Raw genomic sequence first — 23695 nt, 5'->3', positions numbered from 1 at the left:
GCATTCAGGAGTAAGGCATGAGAAGTGTAAGACTTCTGTATCTTTATGTCTTTACTCCTACTGCTCAGAGAGTCTGCCCCCCAGGAGAACAGCTGGGAAAGCTGTCTGTTTTCCACTTATTTTACACCATCATCTTATACTGCAAACAGCAATAATCTCCAAATGGCTACCTGGTTTGACTGTAAAAGTTATTTCTCTTTTTCCAAACTTAGTTTTGAAAATATTTTTCTGATTCACTCCCCCATTGAATAATTAAAAAGAAAACGAAAACCTTCTTAAGAAATATGCAAAGGCAAAAGGAATTCACATACTGGCCACATCCAAAAATGTGTGCTTCATTCTGCATTTTAGGCTTGTTACCTCACTGGCAGGATGTGAGTAGTGTTCTTCATCTTCAGCCTTCTAGAATTGCCATTTGGAATGGCAATGATCTGAGCAGACTTGTTAAATCTTTCAAAGTTATTTTTATATCTATTGTTACTGTATAAATCTTTCTCTTAGTTCTGCTTACTTCACTCTCCATCAGTTCATCTAAGTCTTCTCATTTTCCTCTGAAACTGTCCATTTCATCATTTCTTATGGTTCAATAATATTCCATTACATTCAAATGGTGCTATCACATGTGCAGTGGCCACATTCAAGTAACAGCAGCTCAGTAGACCAGCTAAACCAGGTTGAGGGTAACCAACAGACTTCAAACCAGTCAGGAGTTAGGGGATGTCTACCCCAAACATGTGAAGACTTCCCATGGTGGAATGGGTGGATGAGAATGGTTTGTTCTAAAGGCCATGAAAGTAGCTGAAGCAGGCTTGACATCAGTGATGCCAAGGTCATTGACTGCAACTCTGGCCATTGTTAGCCTTCTTGACTTTTGTCCTGCCACTGGACTTTGATGACTCTGGAAGAGAGAATGAGGCTGACAACTTTGCGCAATTCTGCCTCACTTAAATCCAATTCACACACAAGTCAGGGCATAACCCTAACATTTACCAGCACACCCCTGGTTCTAGGACGCTCACTAAAAGAACCATATTTTATATTTTACAAACAAAAGCAAAAACAAAAACAAAACTACTGATATATTTTCCTTTGGACACCATAGACACTTCCCAACAAACACCCAAACAGATTCTTCCATAAAGTGCATTTCCTCCAAATATTTTATTAGTTTTTAATCAAAAAGAAGTGGAAGTATGTCCTAACATTCACCGCTCTACTGAGTCAGTTTTGTTGCTTTTCCAGACTGACTTCCCCTTACATCGCTGCAGTCACTGTGGAGGGGGAGGGGTGGTGTGCTCAATGGAACGAAGACTTGGAGTCAAAGGATCCCAAGATCAAGTACAAATACTGACTCTGACACTTAGTCACCTTCCTTTCTAGCAAGGAATCAATGCTCCCAAGGGCAACCTAAACAGATTAAAATGTAATTGAATAAATTATTATATTAATATATTATATATGAATATATTAATATAATATATTAATACATGATATACAATAATAAAGGAATTAAGTAATTAAAATAAAAATACAATAAAACATAGATAACATTATATTTGAAAACTAAGTCAATATGTGGCTCACAAGGATCCTTATGTAGAGATTGATGGCTCCAGTTTCCATTAGAGTTTGATACCACTGGATTAGGGAATTCCCCTTGAAGTCAGAAAGTCCTGGATTCAAATCCTGATTTAGATAGCTATTAGCTATATGACTCTGGACCACTCCCTCCACCTCTGCCCCTCTGTTTCTTCATCTATAAAATGAGGGATTTGCCTTACGTGACCTCTAGGGTAGGGGTTCTTGTCTTGTGCTTTATGAACTTATTTTGATAAGTGTATTTCAATGTAATTGGTTTCCTTTGTAATCCTGTGATTTCATCTTATGCATCTAAAAAAATTCTTCTGCAAAGGAGAATATAGGCTTCACCTGACTTCCAAGGGGGTCCATGACACACATGAAGTGAAGCATTTCTGTTTTTCCGTCCCTCCCAGCTCTGGCTCTGTGCCCACTCACATTCCCCCTCCACAAATCTCAGTTTCCTTTGGAAGACCACTAAAAGTGAAGAACCTATTCCTTCCCAGGAACCTGACAAAGGCAGGATTTGAACCCAGGTTCTCTGATTCCAGTCAGAGATCTTTCAACTTTACCTGATTGCCAGAAGGGTCATGCTTTATCTGCTTTCCAGTTCTCTCTCCAGGACCTGCTCAGGAACAAAAATGTGGGAAGGCTGGTATAAGGGTACAAACCAGGACTGTATGTCAGTGCTGGAGGTACTTGGGCACCAAGTCTCATAGGTGGTGTTAGTCAGGGCAGGCTTCCAGGAGGAGGAGGGCTGAAGAAGGCTTTAGAGGGATGTGGGAGGATATTCTGAGCACAGATGGTGGGGGCCCTGGTGATCCTTCTGGCAAGCAGTGACAGAATTTCTTCTCTCTGTGCAGGGCTGGGGGATCCACATTATCCCATGAGCCTGGGCTTTGCTATTCACTCAGTTATTTAGATCTCCCCTTGGCTATTCCTTACTGTGTGAGGCAGGGCTAGGAGGAGGATGGGGCCTCAGAGCTCTCATCAAGGGCCGAGTTTGAGTGCAGAGACTTAGTGACCCACTGCTTTTAGCATGGAGGGAAACCTGGAAAAAAATAAGGGAGGAAGAAAGGGAAGGGATGTCAGCAGCAGGAGAGAGCCTTGGATCTGAAATTCAGCAGGGTCTGGGGCTGAATGCTGGCTCTGCCAATCTACTACTGATATGAATTTGTCCTTTCAGCTCTGTTTTCTAATCTATAAAATGAGAGGGTTGGATGGATGACTCCTACATTTCCTTCCTAAATCTATGATCTAATCCAGTCTCTGTTTCTTCAAAGAGCCCTTTTACAATGTTCTTGACAAATAGCCACCCAGCTTCCTCTTGAAGACCTCCAGAAATGGGGAGCTCACTACCTCCCTAAGCAGACCATTATACTTTTGTACAGCTCTAACTGTTGAGATTCTTTATTTTTCTTCAAAATTTGCCTTCCTACTAACTCCCATTATCTGAGATGCCACTAATTGTTCCCAGTCTGCCCTCTTGAGCAAAGCCACAAATTTAAAGCCTCTGTGCTATGACAACCCTCTAAATGCTTGAAGTCTCTTGTCTCCCCATCATCTTGTAGGAAGCAGAGAAGGAAGACATGGAGCAGAAATAAGGGAAAGAAGACTGATTTTGTTGATTTATCCTAGATTGAAAGCTGGAAGAGACCCCAGAGATTATCTAGTTCAAATACCCCTCTCCCCATTTTACAGATAGGGAAATCGGGGCCCAGGGAAGTTAAGTAATTTTTCCAATGACACCAGGGGAAATTAAAGCTTCAGAAGCAGGATCTGAATTTAGACCCTCTAAGCTAAAGCAAGAACTTTTCCCCTTGTATTTTACCTTCATGATTAGTCCATGATTATCAATTAGTCAACTGACCTCTCTTTATGACAGACAGGAGATACATAAGACCCTTTGTGGGGCACTGTAATAGTCTCAAGCCTCAGAGAGCTCACAGAATGAGACTGAATAAAGACAGTCCAGCTCTGTGTTGTGTGGCACAGATTAGGACCCTGAGCCTCTTAGCTCCCTTACTCTCTGAGCTACACAATATAGAGCACCTGCCTTCCTCCTCCCATCCTTGGGGGATAGCCAGGGTGTAGAGCAGCCTAACTGGGGTGGGGGTGTGCCATGATCTGGGTCATAAATGTTGCAAACTCAGCTCCTCTTTCCTTTCGAGTCCAGTCATGGGCTGGCGGGACATACCTCATTACTGCAACCTAATGCTCCATGCTCCCCATCTCTTCCCCTCCCCCAGCCCCTCTGAAGCTGGGTATGAAACACCTGGAATGGTACAGAAAATGGGATTAGAATAGATAATGTTAGAGCCTGAAGGGATCTTAGAATCTAGAATGTTAGAACATGGAAAATAGAATGTTAACATCCCAAGGGCTTTAGAACATGGCAAGTTAGACACTAATTGCTCTATAGGGACCTTGGAACATACAGTACCCAAAGGGTTTTGTTGAAGGAAAATTCCATACCTCGATATTTTTGAGTCATCGGTTAATCAAACTCTAACCTTCTGCATACATTGAGCTCTATTTCTAGTCTGTTTTATTTCTCTGTTCTTTTTCTAGTTCTAGTGGGTTTTTTTAATTATGATTGTTCTTTTGTAGATGATAAATCACTTTAGTCTGGTAGTAGGGTAAAAGACAAACCCAACAAAAAGTAAAGAGGCAGCATGGTACAATGGATAGCGTACTGACTCCAGAGTTGGAGGGCCTGGGTTCAGATTCCACCCCTGATGATTACTACCAGTGTGACACTGGGAAAGTCACTTAATTTTTCCCGAGCCTCCCTTTGGCCATCTATAAAATGAAGAGGTTGAACTAGCTGGCCTGTGGAGTCATTTCCAGCTCTAGGTCTGTGCACACTAGCCTGAAAGTCAAAAGATTGGGAGTATGAATCTTTCCTCCTGTCCTAGTTATTTAACCTCTTTTGGTCTCCATTTTTACTTTGTCAAATTCTTGTGTATACATGAAGATAGAGGGCTGGACCTGGAGTACAGGAAGACCTGAGTTCAAATCCAAACTCAGACTTTTAATAGCTGAGCAAGTCACTTAACCCTGTTTGCCTCAGTTTCCTCACCTATAAAATGGAGAACGGAATGCCAAACCACTCCAGGATCTCTGCCAAGAAAATCCCAAATGAGGTTATGAAGAGTAGGAAATGACTAAAAAGCAAAATAAAAAAATAAGAACAAAAACATACAAATGACCAGCCCAGATAAGGGTGAGCTTGCCCAAGTCCACACAGAGAGTGAATTAGTGACAGATCTGACTCTAGAACTCAGGTCTCTTTCCACTCACTACCTCATAGCTGATGAGGGTTCTCTCTCTCCACCAGAGATATTGCCTTTTAAAGTTTAACAAAGCGAGGTTGGACAATAAGCCCTGCAGACAGCAGGCTTGGAACACTGTGGTCCTGTGGCCTCAGATGTGTGTGTGTGTGTGTGTGTGTGTGTGTGTGTGTGTGTGTGTGTGTGTGTGTGTGTGTGTGTGTGTGTGTGTGTGTTGGGGGCGGGGGAGGAGGAAGATTGTTGCTGTTTTCAGCCTCCACCCCTTAACTTTTCTTCCCTCTGAACACCACAACCTGACCAGGACCACTGGTGATGGTAGTGGGGGGGGACGGGGTAGAGGTGCCTAGCTCCGTGTTATTTAAAATTCAGTTGCCATGGAAGTGGGTGATCACAGCAAAGAAGAGGCAGATGGCTCCGGGTTTAGGGTTCCCGCTGCCCTTTGGCTAATTCCGTAGGTGAAGGTATTAGGTTAATTAAAAGCCATGTGCTTTGTGGGGAATACTTGGCTCCTGGAGGTTTAATAAGTATCCAGGCTTGTTCCGCTCTTCTAGCACAGCCTCTGGGCTGGGGATGTTTCCCTTTCATGGTGTCTAGGGGAAAGGGGGAGCCTTCTCTCCCACTTTCTAAAGGATTTTAGAGTGAAGCTGGGCTGTGTCTTCTCCAAGGCTCTCTCTGGAGAGTTCTTCTGCCACTCATTGCCAGGCTGAGGAAGGCAGATTGGAAGCGAGAGGGCTCTGCGAGCAGAGGCCCTGGGCCTGCGGCTGGTGTGTAGGGTCTCTCTGAATCCGAGGGGATGCCCTGCCCTTGGGGGGCTCCGTGAACAGCAGTAGCAGAGCCCCCTTGCTTGGTCCTGGAATTCTGGGTCTCTGTGTCCAGCCTGGCATCATATTCCGATGGTGTAAACATCCTCGGGCCACAGCACCCAAAAGGAGACCGTCTTTGGGGTATCCTCGGCACAGGTCCTTCCTCCCTGACAGAGCATGAGGGAGAGAGGTCTCCGAGATGTCCTGGAGAGCTGAAAGCATGGCTGGTGCTGCTGCTGGGGACCGAGAGGAGATGGAGGACCCAGAAAAGGAGCAGGGCAAGTGGGCTCTCCTTCGAAACATCAACCAAGTGCTGAAGGCCCATGCCTTCCTGCCGGTGAGCAGCCTTAGGCTGGGGACTATGGGGGTCCCAGGTTCGGGGTGGGGAGGACTGGCAGAAGCTGTGGAGCAACTGGAGACTGTCTGGTCCTGCTTCCACTTCTCAGAGGGCAGGAACTGTGACTTTGCCTTTCTTTGCCCCACCCATTCCTTATCAAGGTGCCTGGCACATAGGAAAAGCTTAGATACTTGTTGTCTGACTGACTCTTCCCCTCTGCAAAGTGGGGATACCTGTCGCACTAGTCTCTTGGGGCTGCTTTGAGGATTGAGTGAGTGAATGGCTGTGAAACAATATTTCTCCAGAACGCTCTATATGACTGACACAATAACTCTGTAAGGTAGACGGGGGGGGGGGGGTATTATCAGTCCCATTTTACAGAGGAGGAAACTGAGGCTCAGTGAGGAGAGGAATCTTGCCTATGCTTGCACTGATTATAAGGATGCTTCCACTGAGCTCTCCAAGAAAGGAGAAAATAGATTTCAAATATCAGGGTTTTGGTGGTTTATCAGAACTCTGAATTAAGTTACAGCAGGAGGGAATAAAGGAAGATCTGAAGGACTTTCTGGCAGCATGGACATTTGAGGGGGAAGGGGACTCAAGGGGTGTGAGGGGGTCAGCTCCTTACACGGGACCTAATGACAGCCCCTGGAAGCTGGGGACAGAGACCTGCCTGTGACCCTGGGCAAGTGTCTGTAAAATGGAAATGATAAGAGCTCCTACCCCTGGGCCTTCTTGGGAGAATCAGATGAGATCACGTGGAGTATTTTGCTCTATTTTTAAAAAGGATGCCAGAAATGGGAAGATCCAGGACATTGTCCCATATCAGCTGCGTAACCCTGGAGCAGTCACTTCACCTTCTCTGGGCCTCAGCTTCAACCTCAGTAGAAAGGGATAATGACACTGCCACTACCTACCTTCCAGGACTGTTAGGAGAAAAATACTTTGTAAGCCTTAAAGGCCAGTATAGAAACAGGTGCTGTTATTTTGTAATTGGGGTCTGGATTTGGGGCATTTCCAGGGGTGATTGTGTTTTTAGGCTGAGGCTGTGGACCCAGGGCTTCCAGATGAGCTTGGGCCCCTCTTCTCCCGGCAACATGAGAGATTTCTCTTCCTGCTCTCATTTTCTGCATCTCTCCTCTGTTCTCACCATCGTCTACTTGGTATCAGACTTCCTTTGTATAAATATTGTATTCCTCTTAAAGTAGATGGCAAATACGCTGAGGACCGAGACTTTCTCTCTCTGTATCTCTAACTAGGAGCTCTGCACTCTGCGGGTAGAAGACACCCAACAAATATTTGCTGAATTTAATTCTAGATTCTTTCTCTGTAAGAGGTGCAGAGAGGGAGGGGCAGAGGGTGTACAAGCTATACTGTGATCACAGCCCTTTTTATTGATCTGGGCCTGATCCTGACTCACTATCACTATATGTTTATTTTATCATTTTTATCATTTTATCATTTATTTTATCATATTTATATATCATTTAAAGAGGAGCACCAGTGCCTACAAACAAGATAGGAGATACCTCAGTCATTTGATCAGCAGATATTTCTTTCTCTCTCTTTCTTTTTTTTTTGAGTAAAGTAATTCCACTATCCCATTTTTGGATTTTAAGCTCCTTGGGGACAGGGACAGAACTTAGCACATATTTATTAAGTGAGTTCTACATGCCAGGCACTGAGCTGGGGATGCAAAGAAAGGCACACACATGGTCCCTGCCCCCAACAAGCTCATATTCTAATGGAGGAGATCGCATGCCAACAATTGTACATATAAGACAGGTCCAGTGTAAGTGGGGGCCAGAGGGCAGGCACTAAGAGTGGGTGTCGGGACTTCTGTAGAAGGTGGATCTATTGTGTGCACAGTTACTATATAAGTGCATCCCAGCAGTGCACTTGGGGAGATGGAGAACTTTTAAAAATTATTACCATATTTTGTTTTTACCTCACCTTCATTTCCCAGGACAGCCCATCTCTCCTTTCCTACCTAAATTACCTTTTAACAAATAATATTTTTTTAGAGGTGGGTAAGAGGCGGCACAACAAAACCAACCAACATGCCAGTCACATCTGACATTAAATGCAAAGTGCCACACCCCTAGTTCCATGCCACTTCTGAAAAAATGGGAGGCAGGATCAGCAAGTCTTTCTTAAAGGCCCAGACAGAGTTTAACCTTAGTAGGCAAAGAGAAATGCCCCCGAGAAGTTTGTATTCTACTGGAGGGCACCGCATATGTTCATGGATAAGTGAATATTTCATGCTTACAAAAACGAATACAAAGGAATTTAGGGGAGGCTGAGCTCACTAACCACTAGGGACACTAGTCAACGCCTTTTGAAAGAGGTGGTCCTTGACTTTACCCTTAAAGGGAATTAGGAGTTCTAAGAGGTAGAGAGGACATTCCAGGCATGAGGGACATCCTGTGCAAAGACAGGGAGATGGGAGATGGAATGTTCTGTTTGGGTACTGAGGAATACTGGGTAATCAAACCTGGAAAGTTAGGCTGGAGCCAGCTTTGTAAAGGACTTTAAATACCAAACAGAAAAGTTTACATTTCTATCCTAAATGCAATAGGAAACCACAGAAGCTTCCCGATGAGGGGAATGACATGGTTAGACCAAACAAAAGTGTATCTTCTTATTGTTAAAAGGAATAGCTCCTGATCTGGTTGCTCCTTAAGATTTTCAAAGCACTTTCCTTACAAGTACTCCTGTGAGTTAGGTGGTGTAGGTCCTGTTATTTCCCTCATTCAGTTACAGAAACTGAGACCAAATATTGTTGAGGTTGCCAGGTGGGTAGTGCTGGACTTGGAGTCAAATGCTACCCTCAGACAGTAGCTGAATAACCCTGGATAAGTCATTTAACTCCATTTATCTCAGTTTCCTGGACTGTAAAATGGGAATAATGATAACACTGCCTCCCAGAGTTGTTGTGAAGATCCGATGAAATAATATTTGTAAAGTGCTTAGCACAATGTCTGGCACATAGTGGATGTTTAATAAGTGTTAATTCTAATAATAATGACAATTATTAACACTCTCACTAATATACCCACTATAGACGTCTCATTATGTATAATATTTGAACCTAAGAATACCTGAAATTTGTATAGGATTTACAGTTTTCCAGTCTTTTTTTTACAGTCTACAAAACAATTTCACATCTGTTATTTGATTGCACTCTTACACAGCTAACAACAGGGCAGGGATTATTATCCCATTTTGTGAATGTGGAAAATGAGGCTCAGGTAGAAGAGGAAACTTCTCAAGAGTCACACAGTGAGTCTATGCCAAAGGTGGGACTTAAGAAAACTAAAAGAGTTTTCAACCCCTCATTTTAGAGATGAAACTGAGGTCTAGAGAAGGGAAGTCACTGGTCCAAGGTCACACAAAAGGACAAGGATCACAACTGGGATTTGTACTCTGGCCTTCTGACTCCAATGATCTTTCTCCACCAACCCATTTGGACCTGTTTCTAAGATTTAGACAAGAATCCTCTGTGTAACATACACATTAAGCTTCAGTCAGTCAGTAAACATTTATTAAGCACCTACTAAGTGCTGAAGTGTGTGCTAAGTGCTAGGGATACAAAAAAGAGATAAAAGACCATTGCTGCCCTCAAGGAGCTTACAATGTGAAAATAGCTTAGGGTTGGGAGTCAGGATATTAACTACCTAGTTCCTGACTACTTAAATGATGGGCAGCTAGATGGTACAGTAGATAGAGCACCAGTGCAGGAGTCAGGAGGACCTGAGTTCAAATCTCCTCAGACACTTGACACTCACTGGCTGTGTGACGTTGCCAAGTCACTTAACCCCAACTGCCTCATTCTGGGTCATCTCTAGTCATCCTGATAAATATCTGGTCACTGGACTCAGATGGCTCTGGAGATGGCACAGCCCCCCCTCACTCAAAACAAAGTCAAGTGCAAGTCATGTCATTATTTCTGTGATGGCATGGTCTTCTTCAGCAATGAAGGACAAACACACACACCTAAACAACCTTTCCTTATCTGGAAGGCTGAAAAGGCATTCCTCAGTGGGTAAGAGGCTGATCTAGTTGTAATCTGGTTGAGGTCACTTCCTCTCTGAGATTTTAGGATTCAAAGATTCCTATGTTTTTGGGCCTGGGTTTTCTTATCTGTAAAATATAGGAAATAATTCTAGTCTCATCTGCTGTGAGAATGAGATGAGCTCCTGGATGTGAGAAGGCTTCATTGACTGCGTGTCAACAATAAAGCACTTTGTCCATCATCAAGGACTATGTCAATGTGAGAGATTGTTGTTAATAATTGGACATGTTGCTGTCACAAGAAAGTCTATATTACCCTGCTCTTTCTATCTGTTCTTGCTTTCTGGAGCCATTGTTGCTATTTATACTTGGTTCTCAAAGAGGACCATGACACTGGGAAGGAGATGCCATGACTTGCAAGTGAATTAGATTTAAGTGAGGCAAGGCTATGCAAAGTCACCACCTCACTTTCTCCTCTGGAGCCATCTGGGTCCAGCAGCCAGATATAGATCAGAAGGACTGTAGATGGCCCCAGATGCAGTGGGAGACCATGAGTCCATACCTTTGCTTTGGAGGACTGCTTGCCGTGTTATGGGGCAGGTTCTGGAGTGGATAGGAAGCTGCCTTGGGTCATTAAGTCTCTTGGCAACTATGAATATTTAAATAATGTCTAATTCCTCCACCATTCCTGAGAGGGTTAGAGTCACCTGCAGGAGCTACTCTGCCCTCATGGGAGGACTTCTCTCTTTGTTCTGGGGATATGTGTGGGGAGATGTAATGGTATGTGAAAATGCTTATCAGGTTACAGGTGAACCTCTTCCACTCTAGTAGCAGAAAGTTCACCATTCGTACCTTAGTTACAGCAGGTAATTTTTGTGCCTTAGACCCATTTGATGGTCTGCTGAAGCCTTGGGGACCTTCTCAGAATAAAATCATTGCCTATATTTATAACTGAAATCAGTGCTAAATTTTAGTGAGACCTTGGTGAAAATAAAGTTTTTTTTTTCCATCTGAGTTCATAGATTCCCCTGAAATCTATCCCTTGGAGCCCAGGCTAAGAGCCCCGGATTAATAAGATCATAGATTTAGAACTGGAAAGTGCGTTGGAGAGCAAAGCTAACTCTCTCATCACTCAGATGAGAAAACAGAAGTTAAGTAATGTGTTCAAGGTCACACAGGTAGTCAGTGACCTAGCTGGGGTTTGAACCCAGTCTTTTTTCATTCTAATTCCAGTGTGTTCCATTGTACCCCATTGTACCACACACTCAGAGGCTAAGTATTCCTTTCACAAATGGATTGTTGGGTTCTAAATAGAATCTATTCATTTGTTTGCTTTTTGCTTTATTTTGGTCTCAATCTATGATCGCCTTAGTGTGGGAAATTCCCAGTGCAGAAACTCCCTCAGTTCAATTATACCTGGTAGTCTTAGAACTTTGCCAGAGGGACTAAGAGGTTAAGGGACTTGTCTGGAGTACGGAGGTAGTGACTGGCAGGGCTGTTTGAACCCCAGCCCTCTGACTTCATATCCAGATCTCTTTTCACTGTACTTCACACATAGAAAGGTGGCTAGGCTCTACCCAAATGAATCCCTTGGTTTGTGACTAACTTCAGTACCTGTGTTTCTTTAACAGCGAATCATTTCTCTAGCATGAGCTTTCCTTATAGCTGAGGTAGATAGTGAAGTCAACAAGCATGCTTTATGTGCCAGGCACCTTGCTAAGCATTGAAGATACAAAGAAAGGCAAAAGACAAAAGACGAGGCAATTTTAAGGAATCTGTAGTCTAATGGGAGAGAGAAGATGCACATATCTGCATACAAACAAGTTACACATAAGATAAACTAGGGGTAATTTCAGAGGAGAGACACTAGCATTGAGGGGGCTCAGAAAGGGCATCTTGCAGAAGGTGGGACTTTAGCTGAGGCAGAGATGAGGAAGGAAAGCATTCCAGGCATGACTAACAGCCTGGGAAAGTACTCAGAAACAGGAGATGGAGGGTTGGAGGAATAGGAATTGGGCCAGTGACACTGGATATAAAACTCTTGGGGTGAGGAGAGAAGTGTAGGATATAGGAAGACTGGAAAGGTAGGAAGTGGCCAGATTATGAAGGACTTTTAAAAGTCAAACAGATGATTTTATAGTTAATCTTGGAGGCAACAAGGGGTCACTGGAATTGATAAAATGGGGCTAGGGAGACATGATCAGACTTGCACTTTAGGATGAACTGGAGTGGGGAGAGACTTGTGGCAGGCAAGGTCACCGCAAGAGTCTAGGAGTGAGATGATGAGGGTCTGCATCAGTATGGTGGCAGTGTCAGAGGAGAGAAGGGGACCTGTGGGAGAGATATGGAATGATAAGACTTAGCAAAACATTAGATGGGGGGACTAGAGAGAGTGAGGAGTTAAGGATGACACCTAGGTTGTGAGTTTGGGTGACTGGATTGATGACAGGAATAGAGAAGTCTGGAAAGATTGTGGGGGAAGGGGGAGATAGTGAGTTCATTTTTGGAAATATTAAGTTTTAGATGTTTATGGGGATCCCATCTGAGAAGTCGAATAAGCAGTTGGAATTGAGAGACTAGAGGTCAGGAGAGATGTTAGGGCTGGACAAGTACAGCTGAAAATCAAAGGGAGCTGGCAGCAGCAGCATTGAGGGAAGGTAATACAAATATTATTTCTACTTGCTGATGAGGCAACAGGGATTTGAGAAACCAGGTGACTTGCCCAAGGTCACACAGGCAGGATTTGTACCCAAGTGTCAAGAATCTCAGTCTAACTCTCTAAGTGTGAAGCTCTCTAATGTGAAGAGTGAACAGATCTAGACTTGGGAACTAGGAGATTCACATTCTAATTCTGCCTTGTCACTTAGTCAGTGTGTGTCTTTGTACTGGCCCCTTCCCCTCTTTGTGCCTCAATTTCCTCATCTATAAAATTATAAGACTGTGTACTAGACAGTTTCTAAGGTCCCTTTTAGCTCTGACATTTTTTTTGGATGCTACAGACAAGCTACACAACAGCAACAGGAAAGAAACTAGGATAACCATGCTGTAGGAGATTCAGTTTCTTTTCCTGGGGATGTTAGTCTGAAGAAGAAAAGAAAACGGAAGAGCAGAATTGTTGTCTTCAAATATTTAAGTGTATGGAAGAAGGGTTGATTTGATCTGCTTGGTAATTGGAAGCAATGGGTGACATGGATTTAGGCTAGACTGAAGGAAAAGCCTCAACACTCCAGTGTTCCAAAGAGGAATGGACCACCTCAGGGGCTTTGCTCTGGGTGCTTTCTGCCCCCAGGCCTAGCTACTAGATTCTCTGGCTGGGTGCCTTAGACCCTCCTTCTGAGGTTCTGATGCTCTGGATCCCTTTGGCCAGGCTCTGTCTTCCCTTTTCATCTCTGAAGGTAGAAAGGTTTGTGTTCACCATTAGATGTAAAAATAATTCACCATTGCAGTCCAAAACTGGATTATCCCAGATAAAAATACAATTGATCCTTATTATTTTTGTGAATTTGACTACATGCTTAAATATATTTGGAACCCCAAATCAATACCTGTAGTGCTTTTGGCATGAGAGGATGTATGGAGAGCCGCAAAACATTCAAGCCTCGAAAAGCAGACATTTCCACCTGACGTCCAGCAAGGAGAAGAGCTGCCTTCTTGTTTCAGCTTTCATGCTATAAACAAGTTTCCTTCCCATGATTTATTTTTTTAACATTTTAATTTATTATATTTTTTATATTTGGGGGCTTTTTTGTTGCTGATTTTGACGTTTAAAATGATCCCCAAGAATAGTGCTGAAGTACTAACCAATGTTTTTAAGTACAAGAAAACTGTGATGTGTCTTATGGAGAAAATATGTATATTAGATAAACTTTCTTCAGGCATGAGTTTTTAGTCGTGTTGGCCATAAGTTTAATGTTAATGATCAACAATACAGTACATCCAGAAAAAAAGGAAGAGGAAATTCCCTGCTCTGCCTGTGAGGCCACTCTGGAAAGTGCTAAAGGAAATGTTGTGGCTAGAGGTTGTCAGGAATCTCATCCTGTATTTCCCTTAGGAGCAATGGTTCAGCATTCACTCATTCAGAGTTTGTAGCAATTTTATAGAACATAACTACCACAAAAGACAAAAATATACTTTATTCTTAATTATAATTCTTCTCAGGGAGACAGTAAGCTCCCCTTCACTAGAGACATTCAAGTGGAGGGCTGTACCCACTTTCTGAGGATGTCATAGAGGAGATTTCCATCAAAGCACAAGTTGGATTAGATCAGGTGTTCCTCACCTGGGTCTCTGAGAGGTGAAGAGGCTTACCCATGGTTACTGAATTTCAGGGGGTCCATCATACAGGCAACAAAAATCACATCTTTGTTTTCACCAGCCTTCGGTTTCCTTTGTAATCCTATGCATTTTATTTTATGTATATAAAACTATTATTCTGAGGAGTCCATTGGCCTCACCAGATTGCCAAAGGAATCCAGGATGAAAAAAAAGGACGCTAAGAACCCTAGGACTACAGGGACAGGGTGTGATGCAGAGGGTTCATCAAGCATAGACATAGAAGAAGATAGCATGCTCAGTCATAATTTCTTTGATTCCCCTGGTTGCTAATATTTCCTCCCTTTTCAAATGTATTTTTTTGAGTGTGTGACGTGTGTGCCCTCCCCAACCCTCCTAGAATATAAAGTTCTTGAGTCAGGGAAGAGCCAGAAGAACTGAACCATGGGAACATGAGACCTCATGGTGACTCATCAAGTTCATGAGGAGTTCTTGGATGCCCCAGAGTCTAGAATCAAGAATCCTGAGTATCTCTATGGAATCTGTCTGGTGATGATGAAAGATTGTCTTACCCTATAATCAAGTAGTTCTTTTGGACCCTGAGGAAGTAGTTAGAGAGTGTGGGGTAGAGAGAAGAATGTTAGAGAAGGGACGTCAGGGTTCAGATCTTGGCTCTGCCCTTCAGGAACTTCTATTCTATTAGAGGAGACAATATGGTGAGTAGATAGAAAATGTATACATAATAAATAGAGGGTAATGGGGGTTTAAGGGTCAAGGCACTAGCTGCTGGTGGGAAGGGATCAACAGGAAAGTATTTACTAGTTGTGTAAAACCCTCTTGGCAAAACCCACCCTCTCTCAATCCCTCCCCATTCACATATATAAAGGGAATGAGGACTACATGGTGTAGTGAAGAAAGGACTGACTTTAGACACAAGAAGGCCAGGGTTTAAGTCCTTCCTCTGACATAGAATGAGTGTACTTAAGACCTTGGGCAAGTAACTTAACCTCTCAGTTCTCCCCAAGCAGCTCTTGAAAATGGGAGTCACAGACTAGTTGCTGATTTGCATTGGTGGAGGGAATTTCCACACTGGAAGTTTCTAAGACCAATAAAATCACAGACCTGGACAAAGGGGGAATGGGGATTATTGCACTGGTTTTGAGGGAAGTGATTCATAAGACCTAAAGTACTACAGAAATATGAGTTGCTGTTAGTATGGATTGGATGCGGTCATTCAATCTTTACCTTGTCTCCATGATAAATTGAATTGTGAAGACGAATTGTTGTTGAGCAGACCGGAGTTCAGTAGACTCAGTCAAGGAAGACTTCCTGGAGGTGTTGACACAGTTTAAGTGCAGCTTATGTTCTCCCCTATCAGGTCCAAGTCAGGTACCACTTCCTTTATGACAGCTTCCCTGATTCCTGCCCTCCTTCCTCCCTCAGGTGAAAGTGTTTTCTTAATCCTTCAGTTTTCCTAGATCACTTTTTTCTTGGATCTCTCTTTTATCCCATATCATACCCTACCTTGTATTATATTCATCTGTGTATATGATGTGTTTCCACACACCCACATTAAATTGCAAGTTCTTAGAAGGTGGTAACATTCACCTTTCATCTTTGGGTCCCCAGGCCAGAGTATAGGACCATATGCATACCAACTGCTTAGAATGTTTGTTGGTAACTAATGTAGAAATATGTTTTACCTGATTGCTCATATATAACCTATATCAAATTGCTTACCATTTTAAGGAGGAGGGAGGAATATCTAGAACTTAAAAATTTTAAAAAATAAATGTTAAAAATTGTCTTTACATGTAATTGGAAAAAATATTATTTATTAAAAAAATTGTTTGTTGGATTGAGTACTGACAGGATTCTTTTTCTCTTGCAGGGTGACTATGTCTGGATGGACCTCAAAACAGGGCAGGAGTTTGATGTCCCCATAGGAGCAGTGGTGAAGCTTTGTGACTCTGGGCAAATACAGGTGGTGGACGATGAAGGCAACGTATGTCTTTCTCCTGCTCATACTGGGGGGAGGTGGGGAATGCCTCAGTCTGTCTGAAGTGCCTAGTGAGTGGAGGAGCTAATCACAATGACCCAGAGCATAGGAAGAATAGGTGGTTGACCACCTGAAGTATTATAGAAAGTCTTTCTCTCACCCCAAACTTCAAACTCAAATGACCTACCATGATGCCTAGAATTCCACCACTATTTCCTGTTTTGAGTCAAAACATTTAAGGCCACCTTAATCTGTCATCAGCCATTGAAACCTTAGCATGAATTTTAAAATAATAAAGCAATTCAGCAAACATTTAAGTGTTTTCAAGATGGGCTGATCATATGTCAAGGGCAGGGATGACAAGTGTATTGCCAACGTGCTCCATTAGTGCCCTTGAAATGTCAGGAGAAATAGAAGGCCGTTAGCCCATTGAGTTGACTGGGTTGATTCCCTGTGGTGTATTTATCATAAATAGACAAGAGTCATGTTGAGGCATGGGTGATTGTAATTTGCATCAATGCAAGGAACTTGTGAATTAATGAGATCACCAAGCCATTTGGGTATTCATCAAGTGTCCCCTGTGTACCAGGACCTAACCAACACCTGGCAATATAGTCCCTGACTTCTAGAAGTTAATGATTTAATGGGGAAAATATAATGCACACCAATAAGTGTGTATAAACAGGTATTCTAAGATGTTCAGACGGATCTCTTACAGGAGGAGAAAAAGGTACAAAATATCGTAGTGTATTTTGGGATTTGAAGTCTGGGAATAGACTGAGACTGTCTCAAGTTCAGAGCTAGCCCCAAACTCTCAGAGCAGCCAAAGTCCTCCCCCTGGCTCATGATGGTCCCAAGTTTCTCTTCAGGTGGATAAAGAATGCTACCTCTCTGGACTTGAAATCCCACAATCCACAGTTCATTTTCCCACCTTTTTCTCATCCATGGAGAGATCAGTATGAAAATGCCCAGATACCAGGTTACATGGGTCAGTTCCAAGAGGTAGGAACAGGACATGGTAATGCTAGGGGTGGACCAGTCCCATGATAGCAAAGTCTACCTCATACCTTGAAGTCTACCCTCCTGCTCAGCACACTCACTGTATTTATGGTGATAGAGCTAAAATTTGTTGGTATTATTAATAGAACTCCATCTATCCTCTTAGTTTCTAAGTCAGAATTAGTCAGAGGAGCCCTACCCAGAAGTCAGATTTAGAGATAACTTACAGTGGAAAGCACATCAGCTATGTAGTCTTGGATCTGCCACTGGCTTTCTACATAACCTTGACAAGTTACAAGCATTATCAAAATATTTTTTTTAATGCAGAGAAGAGAACAGAAGTCAGGCAGTCAATAAGCATTATATGTCCCAGGCACTATGCTATGTGCTGAGGGATGCAAAGAAAGTTTTAAAAGAAGTTCCTGCCCTCAAGGAACTTCCATTCTATATTCTAAGAGGGAAGATAGCATGTAAGTAAATAGCTAGGTACATAGGAGACGCAAATAGAGTAGATGGAAGGTGATCTCAGAAAATAGCACCTGAAGGAACTGAGAAAGACCACTTGCAGAAGGAAAGTCAGAAGGGACTACAGACAAACAATATAGCTTTGAAAGTTACATGTGAAATTCATTATGTGCTTAAAGAGAAAAACAAGCTATACATAATAGAGATCTACAGTTTCATATCCAGCCCTCTTTTTCTATTCTACTATGTATATGGAAATGCCCATTTTATTTTGTAATCATGTCAAAATTTTGAAAAAGTTACAACTCCCTCTTCAGCCTTCAGTATCCTCTTCTATAAGGAAGCTAGAGGGTGCAGTGGACAGAGCATTGGGTGTGCCCTTATCAGGAAGACTGAGTTCAAATGTGGCCTCAGACACTTACTAGCTGTGTGACCCTGGTCAAGTCACTTAACCCTGTTTGCCTCAGTTTTCTCATCTGTAAAATGAGGGTAGTAATAGCACCACCTACCTCACAGGGGTAGTGAGGATCAAATGAGATATTTTTAAAGCTCTTAGCACAGTTCCTGACTCATGGTAGGTGCCTAGTAAATGCTTGTTTCCTTCTTTCATTCTTATTTTTTCCCTACTTAATAGTATTTTACGTTTTCCAATTACATATAAAGATAGTTTTCAACATTCACTTTTGTAAGATTTTGAGTTCTAAATTTTTTCGCCCTCCCTCCTCTCTACCATCCCCAAGATGACATGCAATCTGATATAACCGATACATGTACAATCTTATTAAACATATTTCCACATTAGTCATGTTGTGAAAGAAGAATCAGAACCAAAGGGAAAATCAGCAAAACTTCTTTCATTCTTATAAAATGAAAGAGATGAGATAGAGCTCTGGACTCAGGAAAACCTGAATTCAAGTCCTACCTCAGACACTAACTAGCTGTATGACCCTGGGCAAGTCACTTAATCCTGTTTGCCTCAGTTTCTTCACTTGTAAAATGAGCTGGAGAAGGAAATGACAAACTGTTTTGCCAGGGAAACCCCAAATGGGGACATAGAGAGCCAGACAGGACTGAGCCAAGTGGACAGCAACAATGAAGGTTTATCTCCTTCACTTGTTCATTCCTATAAAATGAAAGTGATGAGACGAGGCAGCATGAAATCATGGATAGAATTTTGGACTTGGAGTCAGGGAAACCTGGGTTCAAGTGCCACCTTAGACACTTATGAGCTGGGTGACTCTGGACAAGTCACTTAACCTTTTTGTGCCTCAATTTCCCCAACTGCTAAATGAGGAAAATTGGACCCAATGTCCTCTAATGTTCCTTCTAGCTCTAAATTTTTGTTCGCAGGGACCCCCACCAGCAGGTCTATTCACTAAATCAGCAAACATTTATTACTATACGCAGAGATACAAAGAAAAGTCATTATTAAGGAAAGTAAAGCCATTATTATGAGAGTAAGAATCAAGGAAAGTAGGAATTCCACTGGTGAAGAGGGAGGAAAAAGGAAAGAGAGATAAGGACCAGCATGAGCAAAAGCCTAGATGCTGGAAAGTGCTTGTGTGTTCAGTGAGCAGAGAGTTGTCTTGTTTGGCTGGAATCTTGAGTACACAGAAATAAATCACTGAAGATATGACTGGACCAGTGAGTGGTGCCATCTTGTAGAGGACCTTGGATGCTTGGGAAGCCAGGCAATGGGCTTTTGGAGTAGAAGGAATTCTGAAAGGAGAGCTGTAGAGATATACTGAACTCAAAACGAGAATGTAAGCTTCTTGGGGGTAAATATGGTTTTGTTTTTGCCTTTGCAGGCCCAGTGCTTAGCACAATGGTTGCACACATACTATGTTTGTGCTTGATAAATCCTTGTTGGATCAGATTGAATTGAATTCCTTTGCCCTGACTTCTCTGACCTTAGGTCTGGGAAGCTCCCCTCCCCCATGGTCCCTGGGAATTCTCAATCAGATTTCCTAGGACTCCACCCCATAAAGGATGCCAGAACCCTGGGGATTTGGCCTCATCCTCTGAGCTTCTCTGGGACAAGAGTGAGCGGGAGTGGGAGGGGCTCAGGATGTGGGTGCCACCTGGTAATGATTCTGGGATCAGATTTCTCCTGGTTTGTTTTGCATGTCAGGCGGTATCTGGTAACTCCACGTCACCCCATCTGCCTTTAAGTACACCCTGACACTCATTCCTCTGTCATCCACCTTCCCCCCTCCCGTGAGGATGGGACAGTGTTATGTGATCTTGGGAAAGCTGCTTCTCTTCCTTGGGCCTCAGTTTTCTCTCCTGTTAAATAGAGGTTGCAGTAGATAATTACAGAATGTTAGAGACCAGAGATCATCTGGTTCAACCATCCATTTTACAGATGATGAAACTGAAACCCAGAAAGGAAAAAGTGACTTAAATTGCGTAATTTCAGAGTCAGATGGGATTTCAGAAGCTACCTATCCCAGATTCTACCCAAACAAGAATTCCCTCTTACAAGATACCCAGGTGTAGAAGATCTCTAGCTTGGGGAAGTCCACTGTAGTTCAAAGGGCAGGGAGTAAGGAGAAACCTAGGTATGAGTATGTCCTCTGGCACATTAAGAATGTGACCCTGGACAGGTCACTTAACCTCCTGAGCCCCACCTAGTCTCCTTATCTGGAAAATAGGGATAATACCTGCAGCACCCATCTTGAAGACCTGTTGTAAGACTTTAGCAAAATAATGTATTTAAAATGCTTTGCAAACCTGATAGCACTAAATATACATTTGTTGCAATTATTATTGTTGTTAACAACTTTCTTTCAGTCTGGATTTATTTAGTACATACCAAATGCCTTCAGAGACATAACCTGGTAGCTAGGATTATACATCAGAAGCTTATGATCTTTTATGGATAGACAGATGGCAAATCCTCTAACTACAAATACTTCCCTCAAACCAATAAATGATGCTAGACCTAGACCATCATCATAGACCAAATTGTTTCCCACAATCACCCAGGTATCACACTAATTCATAAAACTTAAACAAAAATGATTTTTTTTTAAAAAATAGATTTTTATTGATATCACCTTTGTTTTTATATCATGTGAATTTCCTCTTGTATCCCTCCTGGTTCCCAGAAGTCTATCTCTTATAAACAAAGAATTGTTTGAAAAGGAGATAAAAAATCAGCAAAGCTTATCAGCACATTAAAAAAATCTGACATTAAATGTAATTTTCTAAACCCATGAGCATCTCCACCACCAACACCTCTGCAAAAGAAAGAAGGAAGGTGTCTTCTTATATCTCTTCTTTGGGGCCAAATTTGTTCTTTGTGATTTTGGAACATTTGTTTTAAGTTGTCTTGTGGATGTAAGAACAATGTTTTTAGTAGCTGTTGACATGCTGGAAACTCATAATCCCCAAACTACATGAAACAAAAGACTATCAAGATATAGAGACCTAGCAGAGGTGGTCAGAATCTATGGGAACAGGAGGAGATGCTGTCATCTCTGTAGTACTGTATGCTACCAGGGTTGTACTAAGGATGTTTTAAGAAATCCTATAGGGCAGGGGTGGGAAACCTGTGGCCCCAAGGCCACATGTGGCCTTCTAGGAAATTGAGTGTGGACTTTTGACTAAGTCCAAGTTTTACAGAATAAATCCTTTTATTAAGGGGATTTGTTATGTGAAGTTTGGAATCAGTTCAAAGGCTGCACTTGAGGATCTAGAGGGCCACATGTGGCCTAGAGGCCACAGGTTTCCTACACCTGCTATAGGGGATGAACTGACATCCTAATGCTGTATTTTCACTCAACAACAAAAAAGTATTTTTTTTAAAAATCTGCCTGTACAAGAGTCCACAGGGTAGCAGCTTGTCCTAGGATTATTTCTGTCTGAATTGCATCAAACAAGATGAGAAGGATGAGATGATGATGATATTGATGATGATATTGATGACAATCAGTGGTCATCACTATTGAAACTCAGGCATCCTGACTCTCAGGCTTGACTCCCCTTAGCCTGCAGAGCCTCTCTGAGAAGAAGAAGAATGACTCAATTCCAAGACTCGTCATCTCAAGGAAGCCTTTCCTGACCAATCACTAGTATGTTGAAGGGTCTCAAGTTCATAACAAGAAGATGAGTTGGAGGAATTAGTAGAGTTTAGCTTGGAGAAGAGAATACTTGGGGAGGAGCAGATGGGGTCAGGATATGATCACAGCCTTGAAGGATTTGAAGGACTGTTGAGAGGGATTAACCTTGTTCTTCTTGGCTCCAGTGCCTGGAACAATGTGGGGAAGTTGTAAAAAGGCCTATTTTAACTCAATGAAGAACTTTCAAAGACCAGACATATTTAATGATGCAACACTCTGCCATTATTGGAAATATTCAAGCAAAGACTGGTTGGACAGGAATCTTACAGTAATTGATTCAAATTTGAAAAAGATGGGGGCAGGGAGAAAGAATGGAAAAAAGGGGTGGGGCAAGGGAAGGTCTCATATGTTCACTTCCCTCTATCCACAGGAGCATTGGATTTCTCCACAGAATGCCACCAACATCAAACCCATGCACCCCACCTCTGTCCATGGGGTGGAGGATATGATCCGTTTGGGGGATCTGAATGAGGCTGGCATCCTGAGAAACCTGCTTATCCGCTACCGGGACCATGTCATTTACGTAAGTCACCTACCCTTTGAAAACTCCTTCCCTTCAACTACTTCTCCTTCTTGTCCTCCTTCTGCTACCACCAATAGACTCTTCTTTCAGATGTCTTCATAAGCCTGTTCTATGCATTTTGGACATAAGGGAGAGTGGAGTGAGGAGCACCTTTCACGGCAGTACTTGGATAGTACGTTGAATTTACTTTATCTTAGAGCCATAACATTTTAGAAATGTAAAGAACTTTAAGACTGACAGTTTTAGAGCATGGCATATCATAGATGGAAGATATCATAGTATATAGAATGTTGGAGCTGAACATAAAAGGATAGAATACAGACAGATCCAAAAGGGACCTTAGAACAGAATGCTAGAGCAGGAAGCGATCTTGGGAAGGAAAGAAACAAGGATTTCTCAAGCACCTACTATGTGCCAGGTAGTAGATAGAGCATCAGGACTGGAGTCAGGAAGATTCATCTTGGTGAGTTCAAATCTGGCCTCAGATACTTCCTAGCTGTCTAACCTTAAGCAAGTCATTTAATCCTATTTGCCTCAGTTTTCTCATCTGTAAAATGAGTCAGAGAAGTAAATGACAAACCACTCCAGTATCTTTGCCAAGAAAACCCCAGTGGGTCACGAAAACAACTGAACAGCAGCAATAACAACAAAACTTGACAGGCACTACTTACAAATAGTATCTCATTGAATATTCACAACACACTGGGAGTAGGTGTTATTATTATCCCCATTTTACAGTTGAGAAAACTGAGGCAGATGATAGGTGAAGCAATTTGCCCAGAGTCACACAGCTAGTAAATGTCTGATGCTAGATTTGAACTCCAAGGTCTGTGCTTCCTTCACCCTGCCACTAAGCTTCCAAGTACGTGACCTTAGAACATAATATAGTTAGACCTGGAAGGGACCTGGGAACATAGAACATAGGATATAGAATATCAGAGCTAGAGGAGACCTTGGAGATCCTACAGTTCAGCTCTCTTTTTTGAGGAAAGTAAAGCCTCAATCAGGGAACTAATTTGCTCAAGGTCACATAGTAAGCTAGGAAAGGGTATGATTTTGAGAAGAAAGATAATGAGTTTGGTTTTGAAGATGTTGGGTTTGAGATATCTATGGGATAGACAGTTCAAAATGTCCAGTAGGCAGGTGGTGATGTAGGACTGGAGCTCAGGATTAGGACTAGGGCTAGACATGTAGATCTGAGAATCGTCTACATGGAGATGATAATGGACCCCGTGGAACTGATGAAGTCATCAAGAGAGTTAGAAAAGAGAGCCTAGGACACATATCC

The 23695-nt window shown here is 42.5% G+C and overlaps 1 protein-coding gene across 2 annotated transcripts in view; it reads left to right on the top strand.

Annotated features, from left to right (window-relative positions):
* The window catches only part of MYO7A (myosin VIIA), a 182542-nt gene that overhangs the window by 22308 nt on the left and 136539 nt on the right, over positions 1-23695 (top strand). Inside the window, exons 1-3 of one of the 2 annotated variants that reach the window (XM_072610770.1) lie at positions 5782-6011; positions 16189-16302; positions 22255-22407. In XM_072610770.1, the coding sequence (XP_072466871.1) occupies positions 5874-6011; positions 16189-16302; positions 22255-22407 (405 nt within the window). In that variant the 5' untranslated portion in view covers positions 5782-5873. Of the gene's footprint in view, positions 1-5781; positions 6012-16188; positions 16303-22254; positions 22408-23695 lie in introns of those variants that run through there. The other variant, XM_072610771.1, reaches the window with a different exon arrangement.

This window comes from Notamacropus eugenii, chromosome 5 (genome assembly GCF_028372415.1).
Source record: "Notamacropus eugenii isolate mMacEug1 chromosome 5, mMacEug1.pri_v2, whole genome shotgun sequence".
Classification (NCBI taxonomy): domain Eukaryota; kingdom Metazoa; phylum Chordata; class Mammalia; order Diprotodontia; family Macropodidae; genus Notamacropus; species Notamacropus eugenii.
Note: the sequence above shows the minus strand (reverse complement) of the source record. Positions and strands in the feature narration are given on the sequence as shown.